This window comes from Echeneis naucrates, chromosome 15, assembly GCF_900963305.1.
Source record: "Echeneis naucrates chromosome 15, fEcheNa1.1, whole genome shotgun sequence".
NCBI classification, from domain to species: Eukaryota; Metazoa; Chordata; class Actinopteri; order Carangiformes; family Echeneidae; genus Echeneis; species Echeneis naucrates.
This window is the reverse complement of record NC_042525.1, coordinates 8,314,438-8,333,493: the sequence shown is the minus strand read 5'-3', so window position 1 is coordinate 8,333,493 and position 19,056 is coordinate 8,314,438. Positions and strand designations below refer to the sequence as shown.

At 39.4% G+C, this 19,056-nt stretch overlaps 1 protein-coding gene across 2 annotated transcripts; it reads right to left on the bottom strand.

The window, feature by feature from the left end:
- Positions 1-2,526: 2,526 nt before the first annotated feature.
- On the bottom strand, positions 2,527-17,985 carry abcc2 (ATP binding cassette subfamily C member 2). Of its 2 annotated transcripts, none has more exons than XM_029520519.1 (32): positions 17,464-17,985; positions 15,997-16,173; positions 15,547-15,693; positions 15,313-15,453; positions 15,038-15,160; positions 14,851-14,906; positions 14,515-14,770; positions 14,217-14,407; positions 13,307-13,484; positions 12,810-13,064; positions 12,532-12,597; positions 12,124-12,261; positions 11,882-12,028; positions 11,714-11,798; positions 11,549-11,615; positions 11,318-11,444; positions 10,880-11,056; positions 10,332-10,499; positions 9,965-10,148; positions 9,649-9,787; positions 9,407-9,509; positions 9,104-9,323; positions 7,772-7,926; positions 7,138-7,293; positions 6,748-6,947; positions 6,502-6,628; positions 6,249-6,350; positions 5,722-5,865; positions 4,399-4,557; positions 4,149-4,315; positions 3,699-3,893; positions 2,527-2,917 (listed from the first exon to the last, which is right to left on the bottom strand). In XM_029520519.1, the coding sequence occupies exons 1-32, from the start codon at positions 17,506-17,508 to the stop codon at positions 2,788-2,790; spliced, it is 4,725 nt and encodes a 1,574-aa protein (XP_029376379.1). In that variant the 5' UTR covers positions 17,509-17,985; the 3' UTR covers positions 2,527-2,787. The 2 variants fall into 2 exon arrangements, with proteins under 2 accessions (XP_029376379.1, XP_029376380.1); XM_029520520.1 differs by having other exon boundaries at positions 9,649-9,784.
- Positions 17,986-19,056: the final 1,071 nt, after the last annotated feature.

Sequence of the window (19,056 nt, the reverse complement as noted above, 5' to 3'; positions counted from 1 at the left end):
AGGGAAGCTCAACATTAGGAAACACAGCACTGAGAATAAATGAATCATGAATGAACACATTCACTCCTAACCTCTTGAATATAATCAAATTATGACAAATTATGATTGGCTTATGTGAACCAATTGTCAAAACAGTCTTTTCTTGTTTGTTTATAGTTTAAAACTATGGGTGAAGTAAATTTCAGTAAAATTATTCACAGCAATCAGAGCGCACTGCAAATATGACTGGATCCTTAAACCTGATTAAAGGCTAACCCACTCTCTGTGAGACCTGTTGCACTGACAGCAGACACAGTAAATGAGTTCTTCTTTTACAGCCGTTAGCAGATCACTAATGTGTAGACTTACCTTGTAGAGGTAAAAATGCAGGATGAAGCCCAGCACCCGTTCACAGGCGAACAGCTCTTTGATTGTCTCCCTCCCTGCCTGTCTGTCACTCTCTCTCTCCCTCTATGGCTCTCACTCTCTGTCTCACCCTTTGTTCCTCTGTCTCACTCACTCACAATCAGATGGACATAAAATTGACAAACAGAAAATCTCTTTTTGTTAAGAGAATAGAGAACTTATATTTTGCGTTATTGTGGGTGTATTTGTGATAGCCTGCTATTCAATATCTGTACAAATTACAGCATGATATGCGCATACATATTGTTTTCGTCTAGGCCTGTTGTTATGATTTATATATGATGTGTTTTTCAAGGATCTTTCTGCCTTCATCGTTATCGCTGTCATTATAGGTGGAGAATTCACATTCCTGCCAGCATCACTTCATAAGTGCATCTTGAAATCATTGAACATTATCTAGCCACAGTCACACTTCAAAGGCAAAATATTGACTGTAATGTATGTTTACAGACCTGGATTCTGCAAAGACAATCTTCTTTTTGCTCTACATCCACAAATGCATATACTCCTGGATCAGCAATGTGTCGTCTTACTTTGTGAAGTAGAAATACAGGATGAAGTCCAGCCCCTCTTCAGAAGCACCTCTTTGATTGAGTCCCTCCTTCCATCTCAGCCTGTCACTGATTCTTCCTCACCTACTGTCTCACTCTGTATTAGTCTGTGTCCCTCTCTCCCCACATATATTCAAAAGAACATCCATCATGGCAACAGTGGCTGATGGGAAATTCTAAATGTTTTAATCTGCATGCAACAAACAGTATATTTAAAAGCTTAAATCTGCACTATCACCGCTGTTATTTTCTTTAGCTAAAGAGCCATTAGCAATTGCTGTCCGTCAAACCTCCAGTATCAAAGGAACGGTGATAGGAACAACACAGCATAAAATTCTACTTTACGCAGATGATATCCTCCTGACTTTAACAGATCCATCAAACTCAATACCATCCGCTAATCAAATGTGTGAATCAGTTTGGTCAAATTTCCAGATACAAGGTGAGTTTTACAAAATCATGCCTCATGGAGTGTGAACCTGATTTTGCAAAACCCTTTCACTGAGCACCAGATGGAGTCACAGATCTAGGGGTTAAAATAACACCTAAAATTAGTGAACTCTGTGTTGAAAATATTAACCCCATGTTAAACCTATTAAGGACAAGATGTTAAATTGGAAAAAGTTTCCTGTATCCTTTCTTGGCAAAGTCAGTCTCATTAAGATGGTAATTCTCCCCAAAATTATTTATCCTCTATGTATGCTCTTCATAACTTTGAAGAGAAACAACATTAAAGATATAAATAAAGCGCTCTCTGACTTTATGTTGGCTGGCGGAAAGCCTAAAATTTAATTGGATATTTTACAAATGCCAAAACAACTAGGACGATGGGGCCTCCCCAAAATTACAAACTATACAACCTAAATGCAAGCTAGGGTTATCTCAATACGGGCAACTGATCAAGCGAAGCCACCATGGTTTCAGATTGAAGCAAACTTCTCCAAATTGTACTCTCCTGTCAACTTGCATGATAAAGGCAAGAATGAACCACCAATTCTGGCAAAAGACAATTTTCTAATTACCAATGTGCGTTGTACGTGGAATTCTTTACGGAAGTGATGGGACTAAACCTAATTTGCATTGTTTAACAAAAATTACTGATAATCAATAAAGCAGAGGGCAATGGAGCTAAGTTTCAGAACTGGCACTGGTGAAAAGATTTAATGATTTTGGAAAACTCTATGTGCTGAGGTTTCCCTCAATACATCTGTGGAAATCTCTGATAGTGTCTCTGGAAAGACTAAGATCTCTTATTAATGGCCAGAAGGATCTTTTCACAGCAAGGTTTGGCAAAATGTCGGAATACCTGGCAGCTCAGGACACAAATGCCTGAAATGTCAGAGCTAATAAGGACTTTTTAGATCATTGTTATGGATTTTTTTTTTTTTTTTTTTTTTGGGGGGGATTTGCTACATACCTTTAATAAGCTGTATATGCACTGTACTGGACGGTTAAGTTTTTGAAAAATTTTAATAAAAAGAATGCAAAAAAAATCTTAAATCTGAAATCATCATCACTCCAGCCAGATTTACATGTACTATACAGACATGAAAGCTTTATTTTTCTCCACTGCAGGGAACGCTTCAGCAGAAACAAAACAATCAAACCAGTTGTTTAACTCAAAAACAATTACATATTGTACAAATTTACTGTACACATATAAAAATTATTTACATACTGAATATGATTTCATGATGTCTGTCCTATAAATAGAACAATTACAGTGTTTCACAAATAAAAGCTCAATCCAGCTTTTTTTTTTTAAATCCAACAACAAATGTAGAGAATTTCATGTACTAAAATGCAAAAAGAAAAACAGTATACTACTAGATCAAAGGGTTGTGACGTTTTCTCGAGTTATGCCAGCATCCTTTGCCATAGCATAGAAATGGCCTTTTTTCTCAAGCAGGTTGCTCGGAGTATCAAACTCCACAATTTTACCAGCATCAAGCACCATTATCCTGTCAAGAGGAACACATAAATAGAACATCTCAAAAATAGTAACCTACACAGCAGCAGTCCTAAGTTCAGGAAAACAGCAACAAAAAAGTTTTGTTAGAATAAAATTTATGAATGCTTTAACAGAAAGAAAGATTAAGAGAACTATTGATAAGCCTGGTGCCATGATGGAAAGGACAAAGCTTTGAACACATTGCATGCTATCTGTTCTAAAGCTCGTTGTTTTTGTAACGTGCACACCTCTGTGCGTGTTCCAGGTAAGAATATGGCCACGATGAGTGGCTCCTGATCAGACTTCAGCAGAGCTTGATGACGAGCTGATCATTTGAATCAGGTGTGTTGGAGCAGGGAAACATCTAAAACATGCAGGACAGTGTCCCTCCAGGACCGGAGCTGGAGACCTCTGGACTAGACCAAACCCCTCCAGAGACTAGAGACCAGACCGGGTCCTTCCAGAGCTACTTTTACTGGTATTGGAGTAATATTTGACAATATCTGTACTCCACCTCTGACCAAATTTAATTTGGTAATTTCTGATGAAGAGTATGTAATACAGTGAAAACCTCAGTAACAAGCATCGAATAAAAATCTAAAATGTAACGTAAAGAAATAAAAATTGGACGATGGGAGAACACAGGAGGGATAGTAAGGGATTTGTCTGTTAACTTTAAGATATTTGATATTTCTGTATACATGTGGGAAAGTAAAAAAAGAGTGTAAAATTGAGTGTTAAATGTGGCTTGTGGGTTTCCAGCTACTATGACATCCAATCAACTAACTCACCTGGAGTTGTCCATGATGCTGTGGAGGCGGTGGGCAATGGTGAGGACAGTGCAGTGTGAAAACTCCTTGGAAATGGTGTTTTGGATGAGGTTGTCCGTCTCTAGGTCAACAGCTGCCGTGGCCTCATCGAGGATTAAGATACGAGACTTTCTCAGCAGAGCTCGAGCCAGGCACAGTAGCTGCCTCTGCCCAACACTGAGTGGATTTTTTAAAAAAAGATAACAAGAAGTCAAAAATAGAAATTGTTATATCATTAGATATTTTTTCTCTGATGAAATGACTGGTGCTCCCAAGACCTGAACTGTGTGGGTGCTGTGTATTGTCTCTTAATTAATTGTTTTGTTTTAGTAATTTTTTTTGGATGACTCAGAGCAGAATCAGTCAATCATAAGAGAGGCAAAATGCCTTTTTTCTGATCTTATAATTGTTTTTTGTATTTCTATGACCCACCTGAGGTTCTCTCCCCCCTCTGTGACTTCATGTTCTAGTTTTTCCTGCAGCCCTGCTACATAGTCCTTCAGATGAGAGAGCTCCAGCACTCTCCAGAGGTCCTCATCAGTGAATTTGTCAAATGGATCCAGGTTCATCCTCAAGGTCCCAGAGAACAGCACTGGATCCTGTAGGGTTTGAGAAGTCAGTGTACATTTTAGAAGTGATGGACATGCTTGTGGATATTATTGTGTAGAATTTTTGTGCATACCTGTGGTATGATCGTGAGGTTGTTCCTCAGGTCATGCAGGCCTATTGTAGAGATGTCTATGTTGTCTAGGAGGATGCGGCCTTCGGCAGCTTCAACAATTCTAAACAGGGAGTTGGTGAGGCTTGATTTCCCAGCTCCTGTGCGGCCCACTATACCAATCTACAAACAGAAAGAGGATACATATATATGATGTAATATCAAGGCTCTCACATTTTGACTTTTCATATAGATGCAAAAAAATGTTCTCCATCAGAAAAAAAAAGAAAAATAAGCATGTAAAATTCAAAGAAATATAAATTAAAATAAAAAGAAAATGTATGAAATGTGAATGATTTTTGATCTTGTATAACTTGGGGTATCCTATCCTATTTACTGCACTGCATGGTAGAAGTGGATGGATATGGCATAACACACACCCATGCTGTTTTGTGCCAGTGTTCACGAGTATAATTTCGATAAATTCCCCTACAATCAAATATTATACACACAGCTCTTTGTACAGCACTTACAATAGTTACTATGCAAGTTACATACTGCTTTAATGGGTTTGGAAGTCAGATAAGAAATTTATGAATCCAATGAGGAAGCATCTTTCGATGTGACACCTGCAAACACATTGCACATTTGAGAAATGCAAATGTGCATACTGAGTATGTAAAAGCATTTCAAATTTAAAACACTTGGCAATTTGTAATTACCGAGGAGCAGCATGCCAGTAATTTGCTGACTTCCCTATAAAGCATATATATTAGTACAAGACACATCAGTGGGAGAAACAAAAACAGATAAAAGCCGTCTGAGCCAATAGAACTGTTAAGGGGTTATAGTCATCTTTTTGTAGATGCACATGCTTTGTGAAGCCTGTGCATTCAATGAAAAACACATCAGCCCCAGTCGATGAGAGATGCAAGCTCCTTCAACAGAAAATCCAGGTAGAACAAGCAGATGACTTCAATTCAGCGTGTTGCTAAAAAAGCAGAATCAAGAAACAAAAACAGTGTTGCCTTCCAAAGATGAAAGACTTCAAATTAGAAGGAACAAAGTAGAAGTTCAGATGTTATTTACTTTTAAGTGGGTGGCTTCACCATCATAAAGGAGCTGTAGTTTAAACTGCCCCTTTTAGATTGGAACAGCAGAAATTTGCAGTTTAAAAATTTTGTTTTACATCTAATACCAGTGATGAGCCTATTGAAATGTGTTATATGGGTTTATCTAAAGTAATTGGTCATATAATACATAACTACAGGCAATAACACACTAGACTATTACACATTACAGTTAATGTGTGCAGACACACGCATACACACAGACACACACACACACCTTCTCAGTGCTGCCGATGTCACAGGTGATTCCATGCAGCACCAGGTCTAGTCCAGGTCTGTAACGGACCTTGTAGTCCTCAAACTGTAGCCTTCCTTCCTCTGGCCAATTCTTTGGAAGCCGAGTGTCTGTTATCCACTTAGCCTGTAAAAAGAAAGACACACACTCAATGGATTTCTAGTGGAAGAGTACCTGTAAAGGTTACTTGTGACTCAACCTGTCTAGTTCTGAACGAAACTGTTAAAGTGCTCACTTACTGAGAACTACACACTCTATGATAACACTGTCTGAGGATAAGTCACCTCTCTTCAAATAAGACAAGCTAAAATGTAATTTCACTTATTTGAAAATTAAAAGAATCAAAAATAAAGCAAAGTGTCACTGGCTAAATCTTAAAACTCAGCAACCAAACATCTGCATATACAATCTATTACCTATTTTTTTATGTGCTTGTGGGGGGGGGGGGGGGGTGTTGTGTTTCCAGAGTGATTTGTCATGTGTACAGAAATGCTCTCAATTCAGCAGACCTCATTCTCTAGCTTGGTATATTCACTGACTCGCTCCACAGCAACAATATTGGTCTCCAGCTCAGAGGTCATTCTAACCAGCCAGTTAAGGGTCTGTGTCACCTGCAAAGCCCAAATAAAAGAGACAGCATTGTTGGCATTGTAAGCATTGTGTGCCAATGTTGTAACACCATATTCACGACATCAGGATCTTATCATCAACATAATCAGTAATATCTGCTGTGTGTATGTTGTGTCTGTAGTAGTGACTGACATTAAGGGCGTAGGATATCGACAGGCCGACCAGGCCGCTGTTCAGTGAATTTCTGGAAACAACGGCAAACAGAGCAGCGAAAAATACCACCAGGTTTCCCAGGAACTCCAGTCGAATGGCCAGCCATCTTCAAAGTGAATTATGCCCACAGAAATACACAGAGAGATTTAAGAATGTCATTTCTTACAAAGGCACTAAAAACTCATAAGAAAATGAATGTGTATGACTAAGTACTCCTCATCTGACCTGTTTGACACAATCCATGGATAGACGTTCTTCAGATTTTCATCGATAGTAATTTCGTTGTGCTTAAGAAACCTTTCTTGATGGTTGTAAGCTCTTATCACTGACAGACCAGACACTGTCTCGCCAAAGTGAGAGTATATGGGGGAACGAGACACTGAGTCCAGCCGGCGCAGCTGTCTTGAAGTGGCTATGTAGAACCGCTGTAGAGAGAGCAAGGCAATGGAAACACATGAAAGTTTGAATTGTTTAACTTTAATTGTCTTTTGAATAGGAACAAACTGTTCTCTCTTAAATATTCACTTTGTGTTCCACGAACTTATTTTTCAGTGAATAAATATCTTTCCTGTTTGTCAGTATCGTCTCTTTTTCGTTCTGTGTTGTTCAGCTCACCTGTACAAAATAGTAGATCAGGGCCAGAGGAATGATGATGATAGTGAAGAAAGGAGTGGCCAGACAAATGACAAACAGTGTCCCCAATACGCCCAGCAGACACATGATCCAGGAGCGGAAGGACTGAGGAATGGCTTCATCTATGGTGAAAATGTCCTTTAGGACCAGTGTTTGGAAAGTTAGTCACTATTAAAGGTTCACGATTACAGTTCTCACAAATGAACCAGACCAGATTAAAACAATCCTATCTCAGTGAATTCCTCTACTTGTTGCATTGCTATAGTGTGCAGAAGGTCCTATCCAGATACAGTTTGATGTAACATTGAACAAACAGCACAAACAATGTACATCAAGCTTATAGAGCTTCAAAAGTAGCTTCAAAGGTTTCTTTCTTGTAGTTGTCCTGAAGTTTGTTCTGCAGGCCACTGTGGTGTATCCATGTTAATATATGTGCCAACAGAACTGTTGAAATGCTTTTATTAGAAAATTTTCTTTGATTCCACAAATATTCTCTTATGGCCTGGCATCCAGGTAAAATGACTTTATTCGGGCACAGTCAGGCAACATTTTTAAAATAATCATATCAATGGTGGGTGCTCTCTATTGGTAAGAATAAACAAAAGAAAAATTGCACCTTAGCAAAGCGGTTGACCACTCTTCCAATGGGCGTAGTGTCAAAGAACAGCATGGGAACACGCAGTATATTGTTGAGTAGCTCTGAGTGCATTATTCGTGACGCATCGACTGATGCATTGGCTAAGAGCAGTGTACCGAGGAACACAAACAGACCTGTAATAAAAGGCGAGAGTTTCCAAAATCAAGCCCAAAACTATAATTACACACAAAATAAAATCAGTTTTGCTCAAAAACATAAATAAAATCAGTGCAAAGAATTAAATTGAAGTGCATCGAATCCTGACTAATCACATTTTTGCATATAGTAACTTCTGTGATGAAAATGCAATGAGTTAACCTGCTCTGATCTGAGTTTCACTCCATGGTCAAGATGAATTGCCATTCTAATGACTTACAAACATTAGCATGGTCCATCCAATAATCAAAAGACAGGAGAGGCCTAGAATAAATTCAGGCCCTTGCTACCTGGGTGGTAAATGCTGAGGACTCAGTCTTAAGCTGTAGCTGTCATTTGAGTAATGACTCTAAAGCACGGCTTTAAAACACTGAAGAGCAACATGGTCTGCTTCACTTTTGTTAAATTACTGAGCACCCTTTTGGGCCATAGCCTAGTGAAGTTGAATTTACAGATTACTTCATTTGCTGGTAGGAGAGCGCCCCACCTACCATTAAAAACTTCTCATTCTATGATGGCTGTTCACTTTAGCCTACCTGGTCTCTGAAGACCCGTAGTGTATGAATTCATTCCAACAGAAAGGCAAATTAAACATCCAGCCCATAGCTATATAGCTGAAGTTAATTTTGGTGCTAATGTAAGATAATGTCTCCTCACCAGTAATAAAAGCATTGGTCATGTTACTGCTGTAACCACGTGGATAACGAACGAAAGAACCGAAGACCCAAAGATACACTTAAATCAGACTTAAATCACTGGAATGAAAATTACCACCGATTGCAACAAATGCAAATGCAGATGATCAAATCAGATGTATTAAAATGTATTAAAGATTAGATGGATGCTGGATGTGTTATGATGTCATATTGTCAGTATTTTCAATACGAAGTATTATGACCTGGAACAAAGCATACGATGAGCTAATAACCTTTCAGCGCTTACTCACCAGCTATAGCAGAAACCTATTTCAGTGTGCAGTGTTGCATGTAAAATAAGAAACTAACACAAACAAATAAACCAGGAGGGACAGAGAGTTTTTACTGACCCTGGAAGAATAAAAATGACTTTAGGTTGAAGTTTAGAGGCGTGAATCTGAAATGAATTGCTATAAGAAGAAGGCTTGACTGAATTTAACTATTAAAACTGTGACGTTACCCTGAGCTACTCCCAGAGCTCCAAACACTCCCACCCTGGTGTCCCTCTTCGAGGTGGGGTATGTCATGTTTTGGAAATCCACTGCATCATTGGTCCAGTCACTCAGCCACAGATTCTGACCGATGAAAGCAATGTTCTGGATGAAGTAGACCACGAATACCATCACAGAGTATCCCCAGCCCATGGCACGCAGGTACTGAAGGTAGACTGAGAACTTCACCTGGATATCAAAAAGCAAAAAAGGTGTAAGTTCTTTATTTTTTCATTTTGAGTCCACAGTGTTTTGGTAACAATTTATATTACCCGTCCTGTTTCCATGGTTTCTTTCTCTATTAGCCTCTGGCCTTTCTTTGATTCACCATCATCCTTAGCTTTCCTTAAAGAACTGTTTTTCCTTAGTCTGACACTAGGAAAAGGAGAGAGCAGATGTAACAAACAAACAAACTAACAAAAAAAAAGTGAAAATAATTTTTTGTAATAGAGGTGACTTGCTCACCCTTAATCCTAATTCTGATCTGTCACTAACCATTTCACTATGTACTAACCTGCCATTGCGCTGGCTGCGACGGAGACTGCTTTCTCTCTTCAGAGTAACAGAAATTGTGTCCTCCAAAGGAGAGTCAGGTTGAGTGTCCTCTCTTTCAGGAATGAGCTCTATCTCTGTAGTATCTTGGCAACCATCTGCTAAACATTGTGACACATTTTATGTGCTGTCTCAAATCTAACTTGATGTAACTGTATGAACTATGTATGGCATATCTGAAAAGTGCCATAATCACATAGTAGCATATATGCAGTTAATTCATAATTGTATCGCCATACTGTGAACCTTACATTCAAGTATAATGAGAAAATAATTACCTGACTCTGAATGGCTCCGATTATTTTGTTCTCCAGCATATAAATTGAGAACCTCAGAAAAAGCTCCTCTGCTAGTTTGAAGGCTCTTATAGGTTCCGACCTCAGAAACCACCCCATCCTTCAGGACCACAATTTCATCCACATAAGGCAGGAAGCTCACAGAATGAGTCACCAAGATACGAGTCTGCACAAAGTAAAAAGACAAAAATTTACTTTGTGCTGTAATATACACTTCAATGTGACTTGGCCATCGAGCCCAAGGACATTATTTCATTAAAATTCATTTCTATTTTATTTTGTTTCACTGTTTCAGCTCCATTTTTTATTGAAAAGAATATCAATACCCTAATTAAAGTTTAGTAGATACCTTATATCTGAGCAGTCCATTGGGTCCAATCACTTTATCGAAGAGATGCTTTCCTACATGAGAATCCACTGCAGATAAAGGGTCATCCAAAAGATAAATATCAGCCTGACTGTAGACTGCCCTGGCCAAGCTAACACGTTGCTTTTGACCCCCTGAAAGATTGATGCCCTAAGGAGAAAGAAAAAAGAGAAAGAGAGACAGGAGTGGAACGAGCAAAAGAAATTCTTAGTTTTCTTTGAATGTGATAAAGCACAGTAAGCCATTCATGTTGTCTTATAATTTGCTCTGGAGCTTCATTTTTGGACTGGCACATTGTTGATGTAAGCCAAGATTTGATTTTTTTTGTTTTGTTTGTTTAAGTTTCTCGGCATTATTATGTAACAACATAGATTTCAAGTAAAAGTGTTTAAAAATGAGAAACAGAGCTAGTAGCAATAGATTTGACCAAAAATAAATATCATTTTGATTGTTTATATATGAATTTATAAAAGTAAATCTTATCAAATTCAACATCTTGAAACTTTGCCCTGTTGAATCACTGAGTCTACCTTCTCTCCAATCTCAGTGAGGTCTCCAGCTGCCAGGAGCTCCAGATCAGGGGCGAGGGCACAAGCCTGTATGACCTCCTGTAGCCTCCTTTCCTCGTGGAGAGAGCCAAACAGAATATTGTCCCTCAGAGTGGCATTTTGAATCCAGGCTTGCTGCGGCACAAACGCAAGGGAGCCCTGGGGAGAAAAAAATTCATTATCAGACTCTGAGTCTCTTCAAAACACACCAGAGTCATTTTCTATTAGAAAACGAGGCACACGTGTATTCAAATAAGTTATTCAATTTCATGTAAAAGTTTTCTGAGTTTTTAATTGTCAAATAAATTCAGTGAATTGATCACCTGAAACCATAGCTGATTTTTTCTTGGATGCAAATTGCACATCCTTGACTAATTACACATTTGGTGTTATACAGACTCAAAAGAAATAAGGCATCACCTGAATGTTGATAAGGCCTTTGGAGCTGTGCATCTCTCCCAGGAGGGCTGAGATGAGAGAGGACTTTCCCGAGCCCACAGCTCCCACTACTGCTACCAGCCGGCCTGGCTTAATGTCTAAAGTCAAGCTGGAAGAGACAGGGAAAAATTCAGTGCAATGCACACATTGCGAAAGACATTCATTTTACAATAAATGCAAATGTGTAACTTTTGCTCAACAAAACAGACGCACTCTTTCAGCAGAGGCTCAGCTTCTCTTTCCCAAGCAAAGGAACCATCACGTATACTGATGGCAGTGTCTAACAGATGAAAACAGAGACACAGAGATGAAAGGCAAATGAATCAACAAAGAGGGAAATAACAGAGTTGCAGGAATGGATGCTGATAGTGAACATACTGAAACTTGGGTCATGCTGCACCAGGTCATTTTCAAGATCATCCCCTCCCAGAAACTTCTCCAGGCGTTTCCTAGACACAGTTGTCTGAAGAAACAAAAGAACAGGTTAATGGGATTTTGGCAGGGGTTTGGTATATGTGCATGGTCTTAAAGTTGTGGTTTCCTTACTTGCACAATGGCAGCGATGAGCATGGGCAGCATGGCCAGGGGAAATCGAAGGATATTGAAGAGTGAAATGGAGGTAAAGGCTTTTTCAGCAGTCAGCACATTCTCAGAGCTTACCCCGACAAACACTGCAAATGTAGCCAAAGAAACCTGCAAAATAGATATTCAAAGGCCAACTTCATTTTTGGTTGTGATTTTTTTTTTTTTTTTTTTTTTTGGGGGGGGCACCCTTTCAAAGGACTCACCAGAGCTGGAGCACAGCTGAAAATGAAGGTAGAGACAGATGTCAGGTAGGCAAATGTCTTCATGACCTTCAGTTCCTGCCCCCTAATACTCTCCACCTGTGTCTGGAAGGATGGCTCCCATGCATACAACTTCAGAATCTGGTGGGAGGTTAAAGATGAAAAGGCGGACAAAGGAGGAGAGGGAAACGTGGAAAAGGAAGGGTTGGGGAACAAAGGGATAATCTTATTTTATGAAGTCAGTCCCAACAAACCGCAGGTGGTGGGCGCAGAATAATGGAAGGAAGAGCACGGCAACATTTCCTCAGACATAAAAGCTTTTCAGCTGATAAAGGCCTCATGTCAGAGTGCTCCAAAATCCACACAAGCTGTTTATTTAAAACAAAAGAGATCAATTGAAAAAAGGCTCACCTTAATTCCATTCAGTATTTCATTTATGATTTTCAGTCTCTTGTCTTTATACTTCATGTTCTCAATCTGAAAAGAGATGATGGAAACAAGCAGAGCAATCATGCTTTTTGTTTATACAATATCTTACAAAATAACAACACACACACACACAGCACAAAAGGGCCAGGAGAGAGACTTCAACTCAGCCTAGAAACATTTGTTTCAAAACTGTCCAACCTCCAACTGTTCTTCACTATTGTTCTTACTCAGGCGTATCAACTATTTTGTATCTTGCTGACCTGGATTTTTCTGGCCTTGGTGGCGAGCAGACCATTGACTGGCACCATTAGCACCATGACGGCCAGTCCCGCTAACACAGAAGGTCCTAACTCCAGCCACAAGAAAGCAATAGACAAAATGATCTGCAGAGGGCAGGACCACAGCAAATGGATGAAATTGGTCACATCGTTGAATCGCTGGGCATCTGCCGACATCAGGTTCACAGTTTCCCCAACTGTTGACTCCTTACGAGTGTCATTAGACACCAACAGTGCCTTGGAAGAGGGATGGAAGGAAGAGAAATTTTACAGAAATTCAAAATAAATTATTTCACGAAATTTCATACAATGAGCACTCTTGGGTGCATAAACCTGTCAAAGTACCACTGTGGGGTAGTTACTTGGACATTAGGTGTATTCAGGACCGTATTTGGTCACAAACACACAGACGCACGAGGTGAAAACAAAACCAACCACACTGTAAGAAAGTGTCATAGATCTTTCACTCCTGTTTGTACCTTTTTGTACACGGCAGCCATGATGGCAGTGCGAACCTTCATCCCCAGCACGAAGCAGCGCTGGAAGTACTGCTGCAGGAACAGAGACTGCAGAATGGCCACCGAGAACAGCAGCACTGCATAGAGATAACCTTCCCAAGTGTGTCTTGATTTGTCCTGAGTGAAGGACACCATCAATCTAAGAACAGAGAAAGAGCTGTTGGCAAAACGTTTCAGCATCTAACTGTTACTTCAGTCTAGACTGCTGAGCTTGCCGTTAAGCTCAGTCTTTTTTTTTTTTTTTTTTTTTTTTAACAGCTTTGCAGCTCTGTGGTTTGGTTTTGTTGATCTTCAACTTTAACCCTGCAAAGTGCTTTGCAATACAAGTAAAGTCAGATTGAGTGTGAGCTTCCCTAATATGGATTCCTATTTTCCTGTTTCCTTCTTTCAGGCCATTTCTAGTTGATGTTTAAGCTTACCTTTGAACCGCTAAACTTATGGGTTAGATTATTTACAAGACAGCATTGTGTTTGCATCCTTGAATGGGAGAAATACTGCATTTGTGAGATTTTTTTAAGCACTTCGTAAAGTCTGATTTCTGAAAGAGATGTCATACACATATATATCATGTAAATTAGTCTGAGAGGCTGAAGATATTTTTAAACTGTTCATTATGAATTTGATTCACTCGTGAAGTATCAAGGATCAAGGATCTTTATTCTGCTATTTACTCTTTACTGTGCAATAGTTATGTTGCAGTGTTGTTGTTGTTGTTGTTGGCAGTGATTGAGAATGACTTTGCATATTCAGTGCTGCTCTTTCACTTGTGTGTTTGGACGATGAGATAATTGAAACTATAAACAAGGCATTGTAAACCGACAGCCGGCAAGGGTGAAACTGGTATCAAGCTCTCTGTAATGAGAGGACTCACTTTAGGAGTTGAGGACTGACAAAAGCCAACAGGTCTTGTAGAAGTTTGAAGATAGCAGATTCGATGAGCACCCCTTTGAAAGTCTTGTAGATGGTAGTAATCAGCCATGAGTTGGGATAGTTCTGCTCTTCCTCCTTTTTATCCTTTTTCTTTTTCTTTTCCTTTCCATCTTCTTTCTTTCCTTTTTCCTCCTACAAAGAACATTGTTTGAACACATACAACATACATACAACAATAATAATAATAATAATAATTAATATAGATTTGAAAGGAATCTGTATGTGAACTGCTCACTCACCATCATCAACACATCCTGACTGACGCCTTTTCCCAGACCGCTGGAGAGGCCATTTTGAAAAGCCACATCTTGGGCTTTGTCTCTGTTTTTGTCTGGGTTCTTCCTCATCTTGTTTTGTAAACGCCTGCGAGCGGCAGCCAACTCCGGCTGCATAAAATGCTGGAAGCACTGGTTGATGTGAGCAGTGCTGTCTGCCTCACTCAGCTCCCACATGTCCTCCTGAACCAGGGGCAGCTTGTAGCCTTTCATAACCATGCTGGAGAGACAAGGAGAAGCTATAAATCATGGCATATGGTTCCAGGTGTTTTCTTGGATTTTTGGCAGCTTTTAATTTACCTGTTAAACCAGTTGAAAGTGATTCTGCTCAAAAATGGTGCACCTGCCTCTGGATTCTGTGGATAGAAACGGAAATGGATTATGTTTACAGCAGGCTGAGGCATTCAGTGTTCTGTGTACTTGTATTTGTTACATTATTATGAGTTTCACAGTGTGATAAAAAGCCTCCATCTTGGTGCTTGAGTACCTTCTTTACAAGCTCTACAGCCTCTGGAGGGATGTCAGGCACAGCAGAGAGAACAAGTGCAATCACTTCCAGGCCAAAGGATATATAGAAAAGGCTGAAACGTGCGACATCACTGATAGTTCCCTGATGGGTGAAAGAAAGGTGTTGAGGAGTGAGAATGGTGCAATAGTGAATAGAGTTTCACTGATGAAGCTGGTTCAGGTGAATTGCATACAATCAAGTGCCTGGCTAAAGGTAGCTGTTGATATATGATGATTACATGTTCTTTCACGTACCTTCCCCAGTGCCTCTCGTAAAAGTGTCTGGAAAGGGAAGATGTCACACAGAATAAGGAGAAACCAGAACAGAAAAAGAGTGGCAGAGTCAACGGCTCCTTGCCTTCGCCTCACTCCTTCTTGACACAGCAGCAGAAGGATCTAACAAATACGACATGTCAAGAATTTTAAAAATGCAATCTTTTCACCCTGTGCATTAAGGCAGGTACAAAATATAAAGCCTGTTATAGTTACCCATGAGACAGCATACAAGACAGGGTTTACATAGTTTACAGCAGGATGTTTCGATGTTGATGGCGCATCGTTGTCTGGACCATAATCCTCTCCTAATGTGACTGCAAGGGCAGCTATGGCTGTCAGCAAAAGCAGGGACACCACAAGCTGAAGGGAGGAAACAGGGGTGTGACTATTTTAGGTGCTGCTTCTCAACTTGGATGTTTGACCTTCACCTACGTTTGACCAATGCAGTCCAAGAAGGCCAGACGACTATGGTGGAATATTTTCATTATTAGTATTATTATCATTAACAGAATGAGATATGAAAACTTGCAAACGTTTGCATGTCCAAAGATCATGCATGTTTTAAAGAAGGCCAAAAGGTGATGTTAAGAATATTCATTTATGTAAATCCATTTGCCTGGCACACTGTGCCAGCTTGTATCTTTTTCTTGCTGTGTACATTACCTGTTTGCAGAGGTATAACTTGGACAGATGTTTTGTGCCCACTTGAGTTCTTCTGCAAAGAGGCATCAGGTGCCACGGTGCACAGAGCCACAGAAACCCCAGTGGGATCCAGACCAGCACCGTCTGTTCCACACATACTGGGAGGTCTGGGTCTTCTCTATTTAGATAGGAGGCATTCTGAAGTGCACACAAAAACACACAAGATTCATCACCAAAGGATAACAGCGCTTACAGCATCATGCTGCCCACTTAATCTCAGAGAAATGCCATACAAACACACTCTCCTGCATGTACCTCTTGAGCCAGAGATATTATACCACAGGGACAGACAACAACTCTTTAATTAGAAATGTAATCAACGATGAATCATATGTGATTAAATCTTTAGTCCCTGCTTGCTATTTAGAGCAGCATGTGGAAGGTGCAAAGGCAGCTACTGTACAAATGAACTGCTGGTGTGAGAGGAGCTGCACTCTGAGGTATTGACTTGTAAAAACGAGACCCCAGCATGGTGCTGAAAGTAGCATTTATCAATGTTTTGGATGTGTGAAATGATTAAGTCTGCTATAGTCTTTCATTTTGCAGTACACATGAAACAGCATGAGGCAATATTCAGTGTGGTTGCTTTAAGTGCACACAATTCGCCACAACTGCAGCAAATTCTATTTTTCTATTAAAAATAAATAATAAGTGTGTATATATATATATATATATATATATATATATATATAAGTGGATTGCAGAGGAGTTGCCAAATTTCGAATCATTACATCCCAGAGTCCAGAGTGATGCATTAACATGCCCTGAAAAGAAATTAATCATCTAGTTTAAGCTGTGTATGAAATGTGTAATGACATTTTCATTTTTTTTCCCAATAAGACTGAAATTAACACTTGAAATATAATTAAAACAAGTCGCAAAATCAACAGTTTTGGTTTTAATGATTGGGAGCCACATTCATAGCTCATGAACTGCTGTAGTTGGACATGCTGAGTCATGTCTTACTTAAGAAGTCACATGTGCTGACATGGACTGCGCTCACTGTGTACAGGGGTTGAAAACAAAGTGCTTTCATGTCAAAAGCATCTTCACCATTTTAACATAATGGTCTTCCTCACCAATTCATCTCGACATATTCATCAGTAAGAGACCACAAATCTTTTGTGATTAAGCAACACAATTACAGCAAGTCAGGATAAAAACAGCAACGTAAAAATACCCAATAACAGAATCTAATATATGATTCTTGAAGCTTGGGCAATTTGTCATTGTGCGAGAAAAAAAAATTATTTATTTTATTGTAATGTATTAGTGTTATGCCCATCGTCTTTACTTCTCTGGTGTCATTTGAGTGAAAGGACAGATCAGGTTTTTGATTATATTGTATGTTTGAAGTAGTTTCATTTAGAAAAACACAAATCAAACATTTCCAAAAACTCTCATTCTCTCCCTTGTTCTTAAACTCACCCAGAAAACCGACCCACAGTATTCGTCCAGGACAGCAGCACACATGGTGACGGCTGAAGCCTTCGATCCCTCTTTGATGAACAGACGGCTGGATGCCTCTTGCCCTCAGCTCAGCTGCTGCTGAGGTTCAATAGAAAGCTCCTACTGTCTGCCCACCCACACTCTCAAGACAATTATGGGACGTAACAGAAAGGGACTTTGAGCCATGAGACTATTAAGATGAAAGAAAAACTTGCCATATCCACTTGGACAGAAAAATCATTGACTTATTTACAGTCTTGAGTCTTTTGTCCTATTTTTAGGCAGAAGGTTTCTCTTCCAGCAGTCCACAGTGGCTTGTTGGCGCATACAAATGCACACACTTGCAGTCTTCGTGTTGCAAAAGAATAAAAAAAGTTAACAGCTGTAGTCAAAGTAATTGTGAAAAGACAGCTCTGCAGTAGCCCTGAATGCTCAGAACTTTCTAAAATCTCCTTTCCGTCACAGAAGATGTGTACAAAGCGAGGCAGAGGTTCTTGTGTAAGCACTCCTTTGGTGTTTTCCTGTGTTTTGGGGACAGCCCACCAAAAGAGGGAATGTGTTTGGGGGAGGGGTGGGGGATCATTAGAACCCTTTTCCTGTTATGTTTCCTGTTCTCCTACTGATGCTTTCACTAATTATGGTCCATTGTCAGAACTCAAGTCACATCAGATTAATATCAGAATGTAATACATTCAAATGAGTTGAGGTTAAAAGGTACTGAGATGTGATTTAAAAGAAACGTTCCACTATTTCATTAGAAGGACACTACTCCTCAACCTAAACTCACAATGTATACAAAAGAGTTGCATCATATACAAAGATTGTAAGCAGATGAAGTTCCCTAGTCAGACTTTTTTTTTTTTTTCAGTTTTCTTCACTCTTGACTGAACAGATTAGTTGACATAGTACACGAAACACAAAAGTGAAAAAATTACACTTTGTGAAGGTAAAACTGCTCAAGACACTAATTCAAAACAGACTGGAGAAACTTGAAAGAGGACTGCTGGTTTTAATATGCAAGTGTCTGCATTATAAAAAAAAGAAGAAAAAAGAGGGGAACAGTTGAGAACAAACTTATCCGTGTCTACTCAAGAAAGAGTAAAAATTCTTCAGCTTTAGTCACTTATATGTATATGAACACAGCTGGTAAATAAATTGTGAATTGACATGAAACAAAATCTTTGGATAGAAACCCAATGCAATTTTGTTAACAGCGCTGCAATTTCTACTACCAATAAAGAATGCGTGTGAAAACAATCGCAATGTGATGGGCTGAAAACAGATTACCTTGAGTGCCTGATAGTTAATCATTACAGGTTTGTTAACAACCAAATGGCAAAAGTTCATCTGACTCATTGTGTATATAACCCAGCGGACAGCTCTGCAACATGTGAGGTAGCACATATATAAATGGGAGAGCACTGTAAAGTGTAACAGGTTTTATGACTCTGGTTGTACACACAAAGGTGAACATCATTTTTTAATTATTCCGTCAGCACCGATCAGCTAAACTGAAGGCTCGTTTTGTTATTGTGAATTACAGATTGAAAATTGTTTCCTATCTAATCTGCA

Coding starts and splice junctions, on each gene's coding strand:
- abcc2 (XM_029520519.1), bottom strand. CDS start 17,508: ATGTGTGCTGCTGTCCTGGACGAATACTGTGGGTCGGTTTTCTGG. Junction 14,907..15,037: donor CTGTAGAGCTTGTAAAGAAG/GTACTCAAGCAC, acceptor TTCTATCCACAG/AATCCAGAGGCAGGTGCACC. Junction 9,324..9,406: donor AAACCATGGAAACAGGACGG/GTAATATAAATT, acceptor TTTGATATCCAG/GTGAAGTTCTCAGTCTACCT.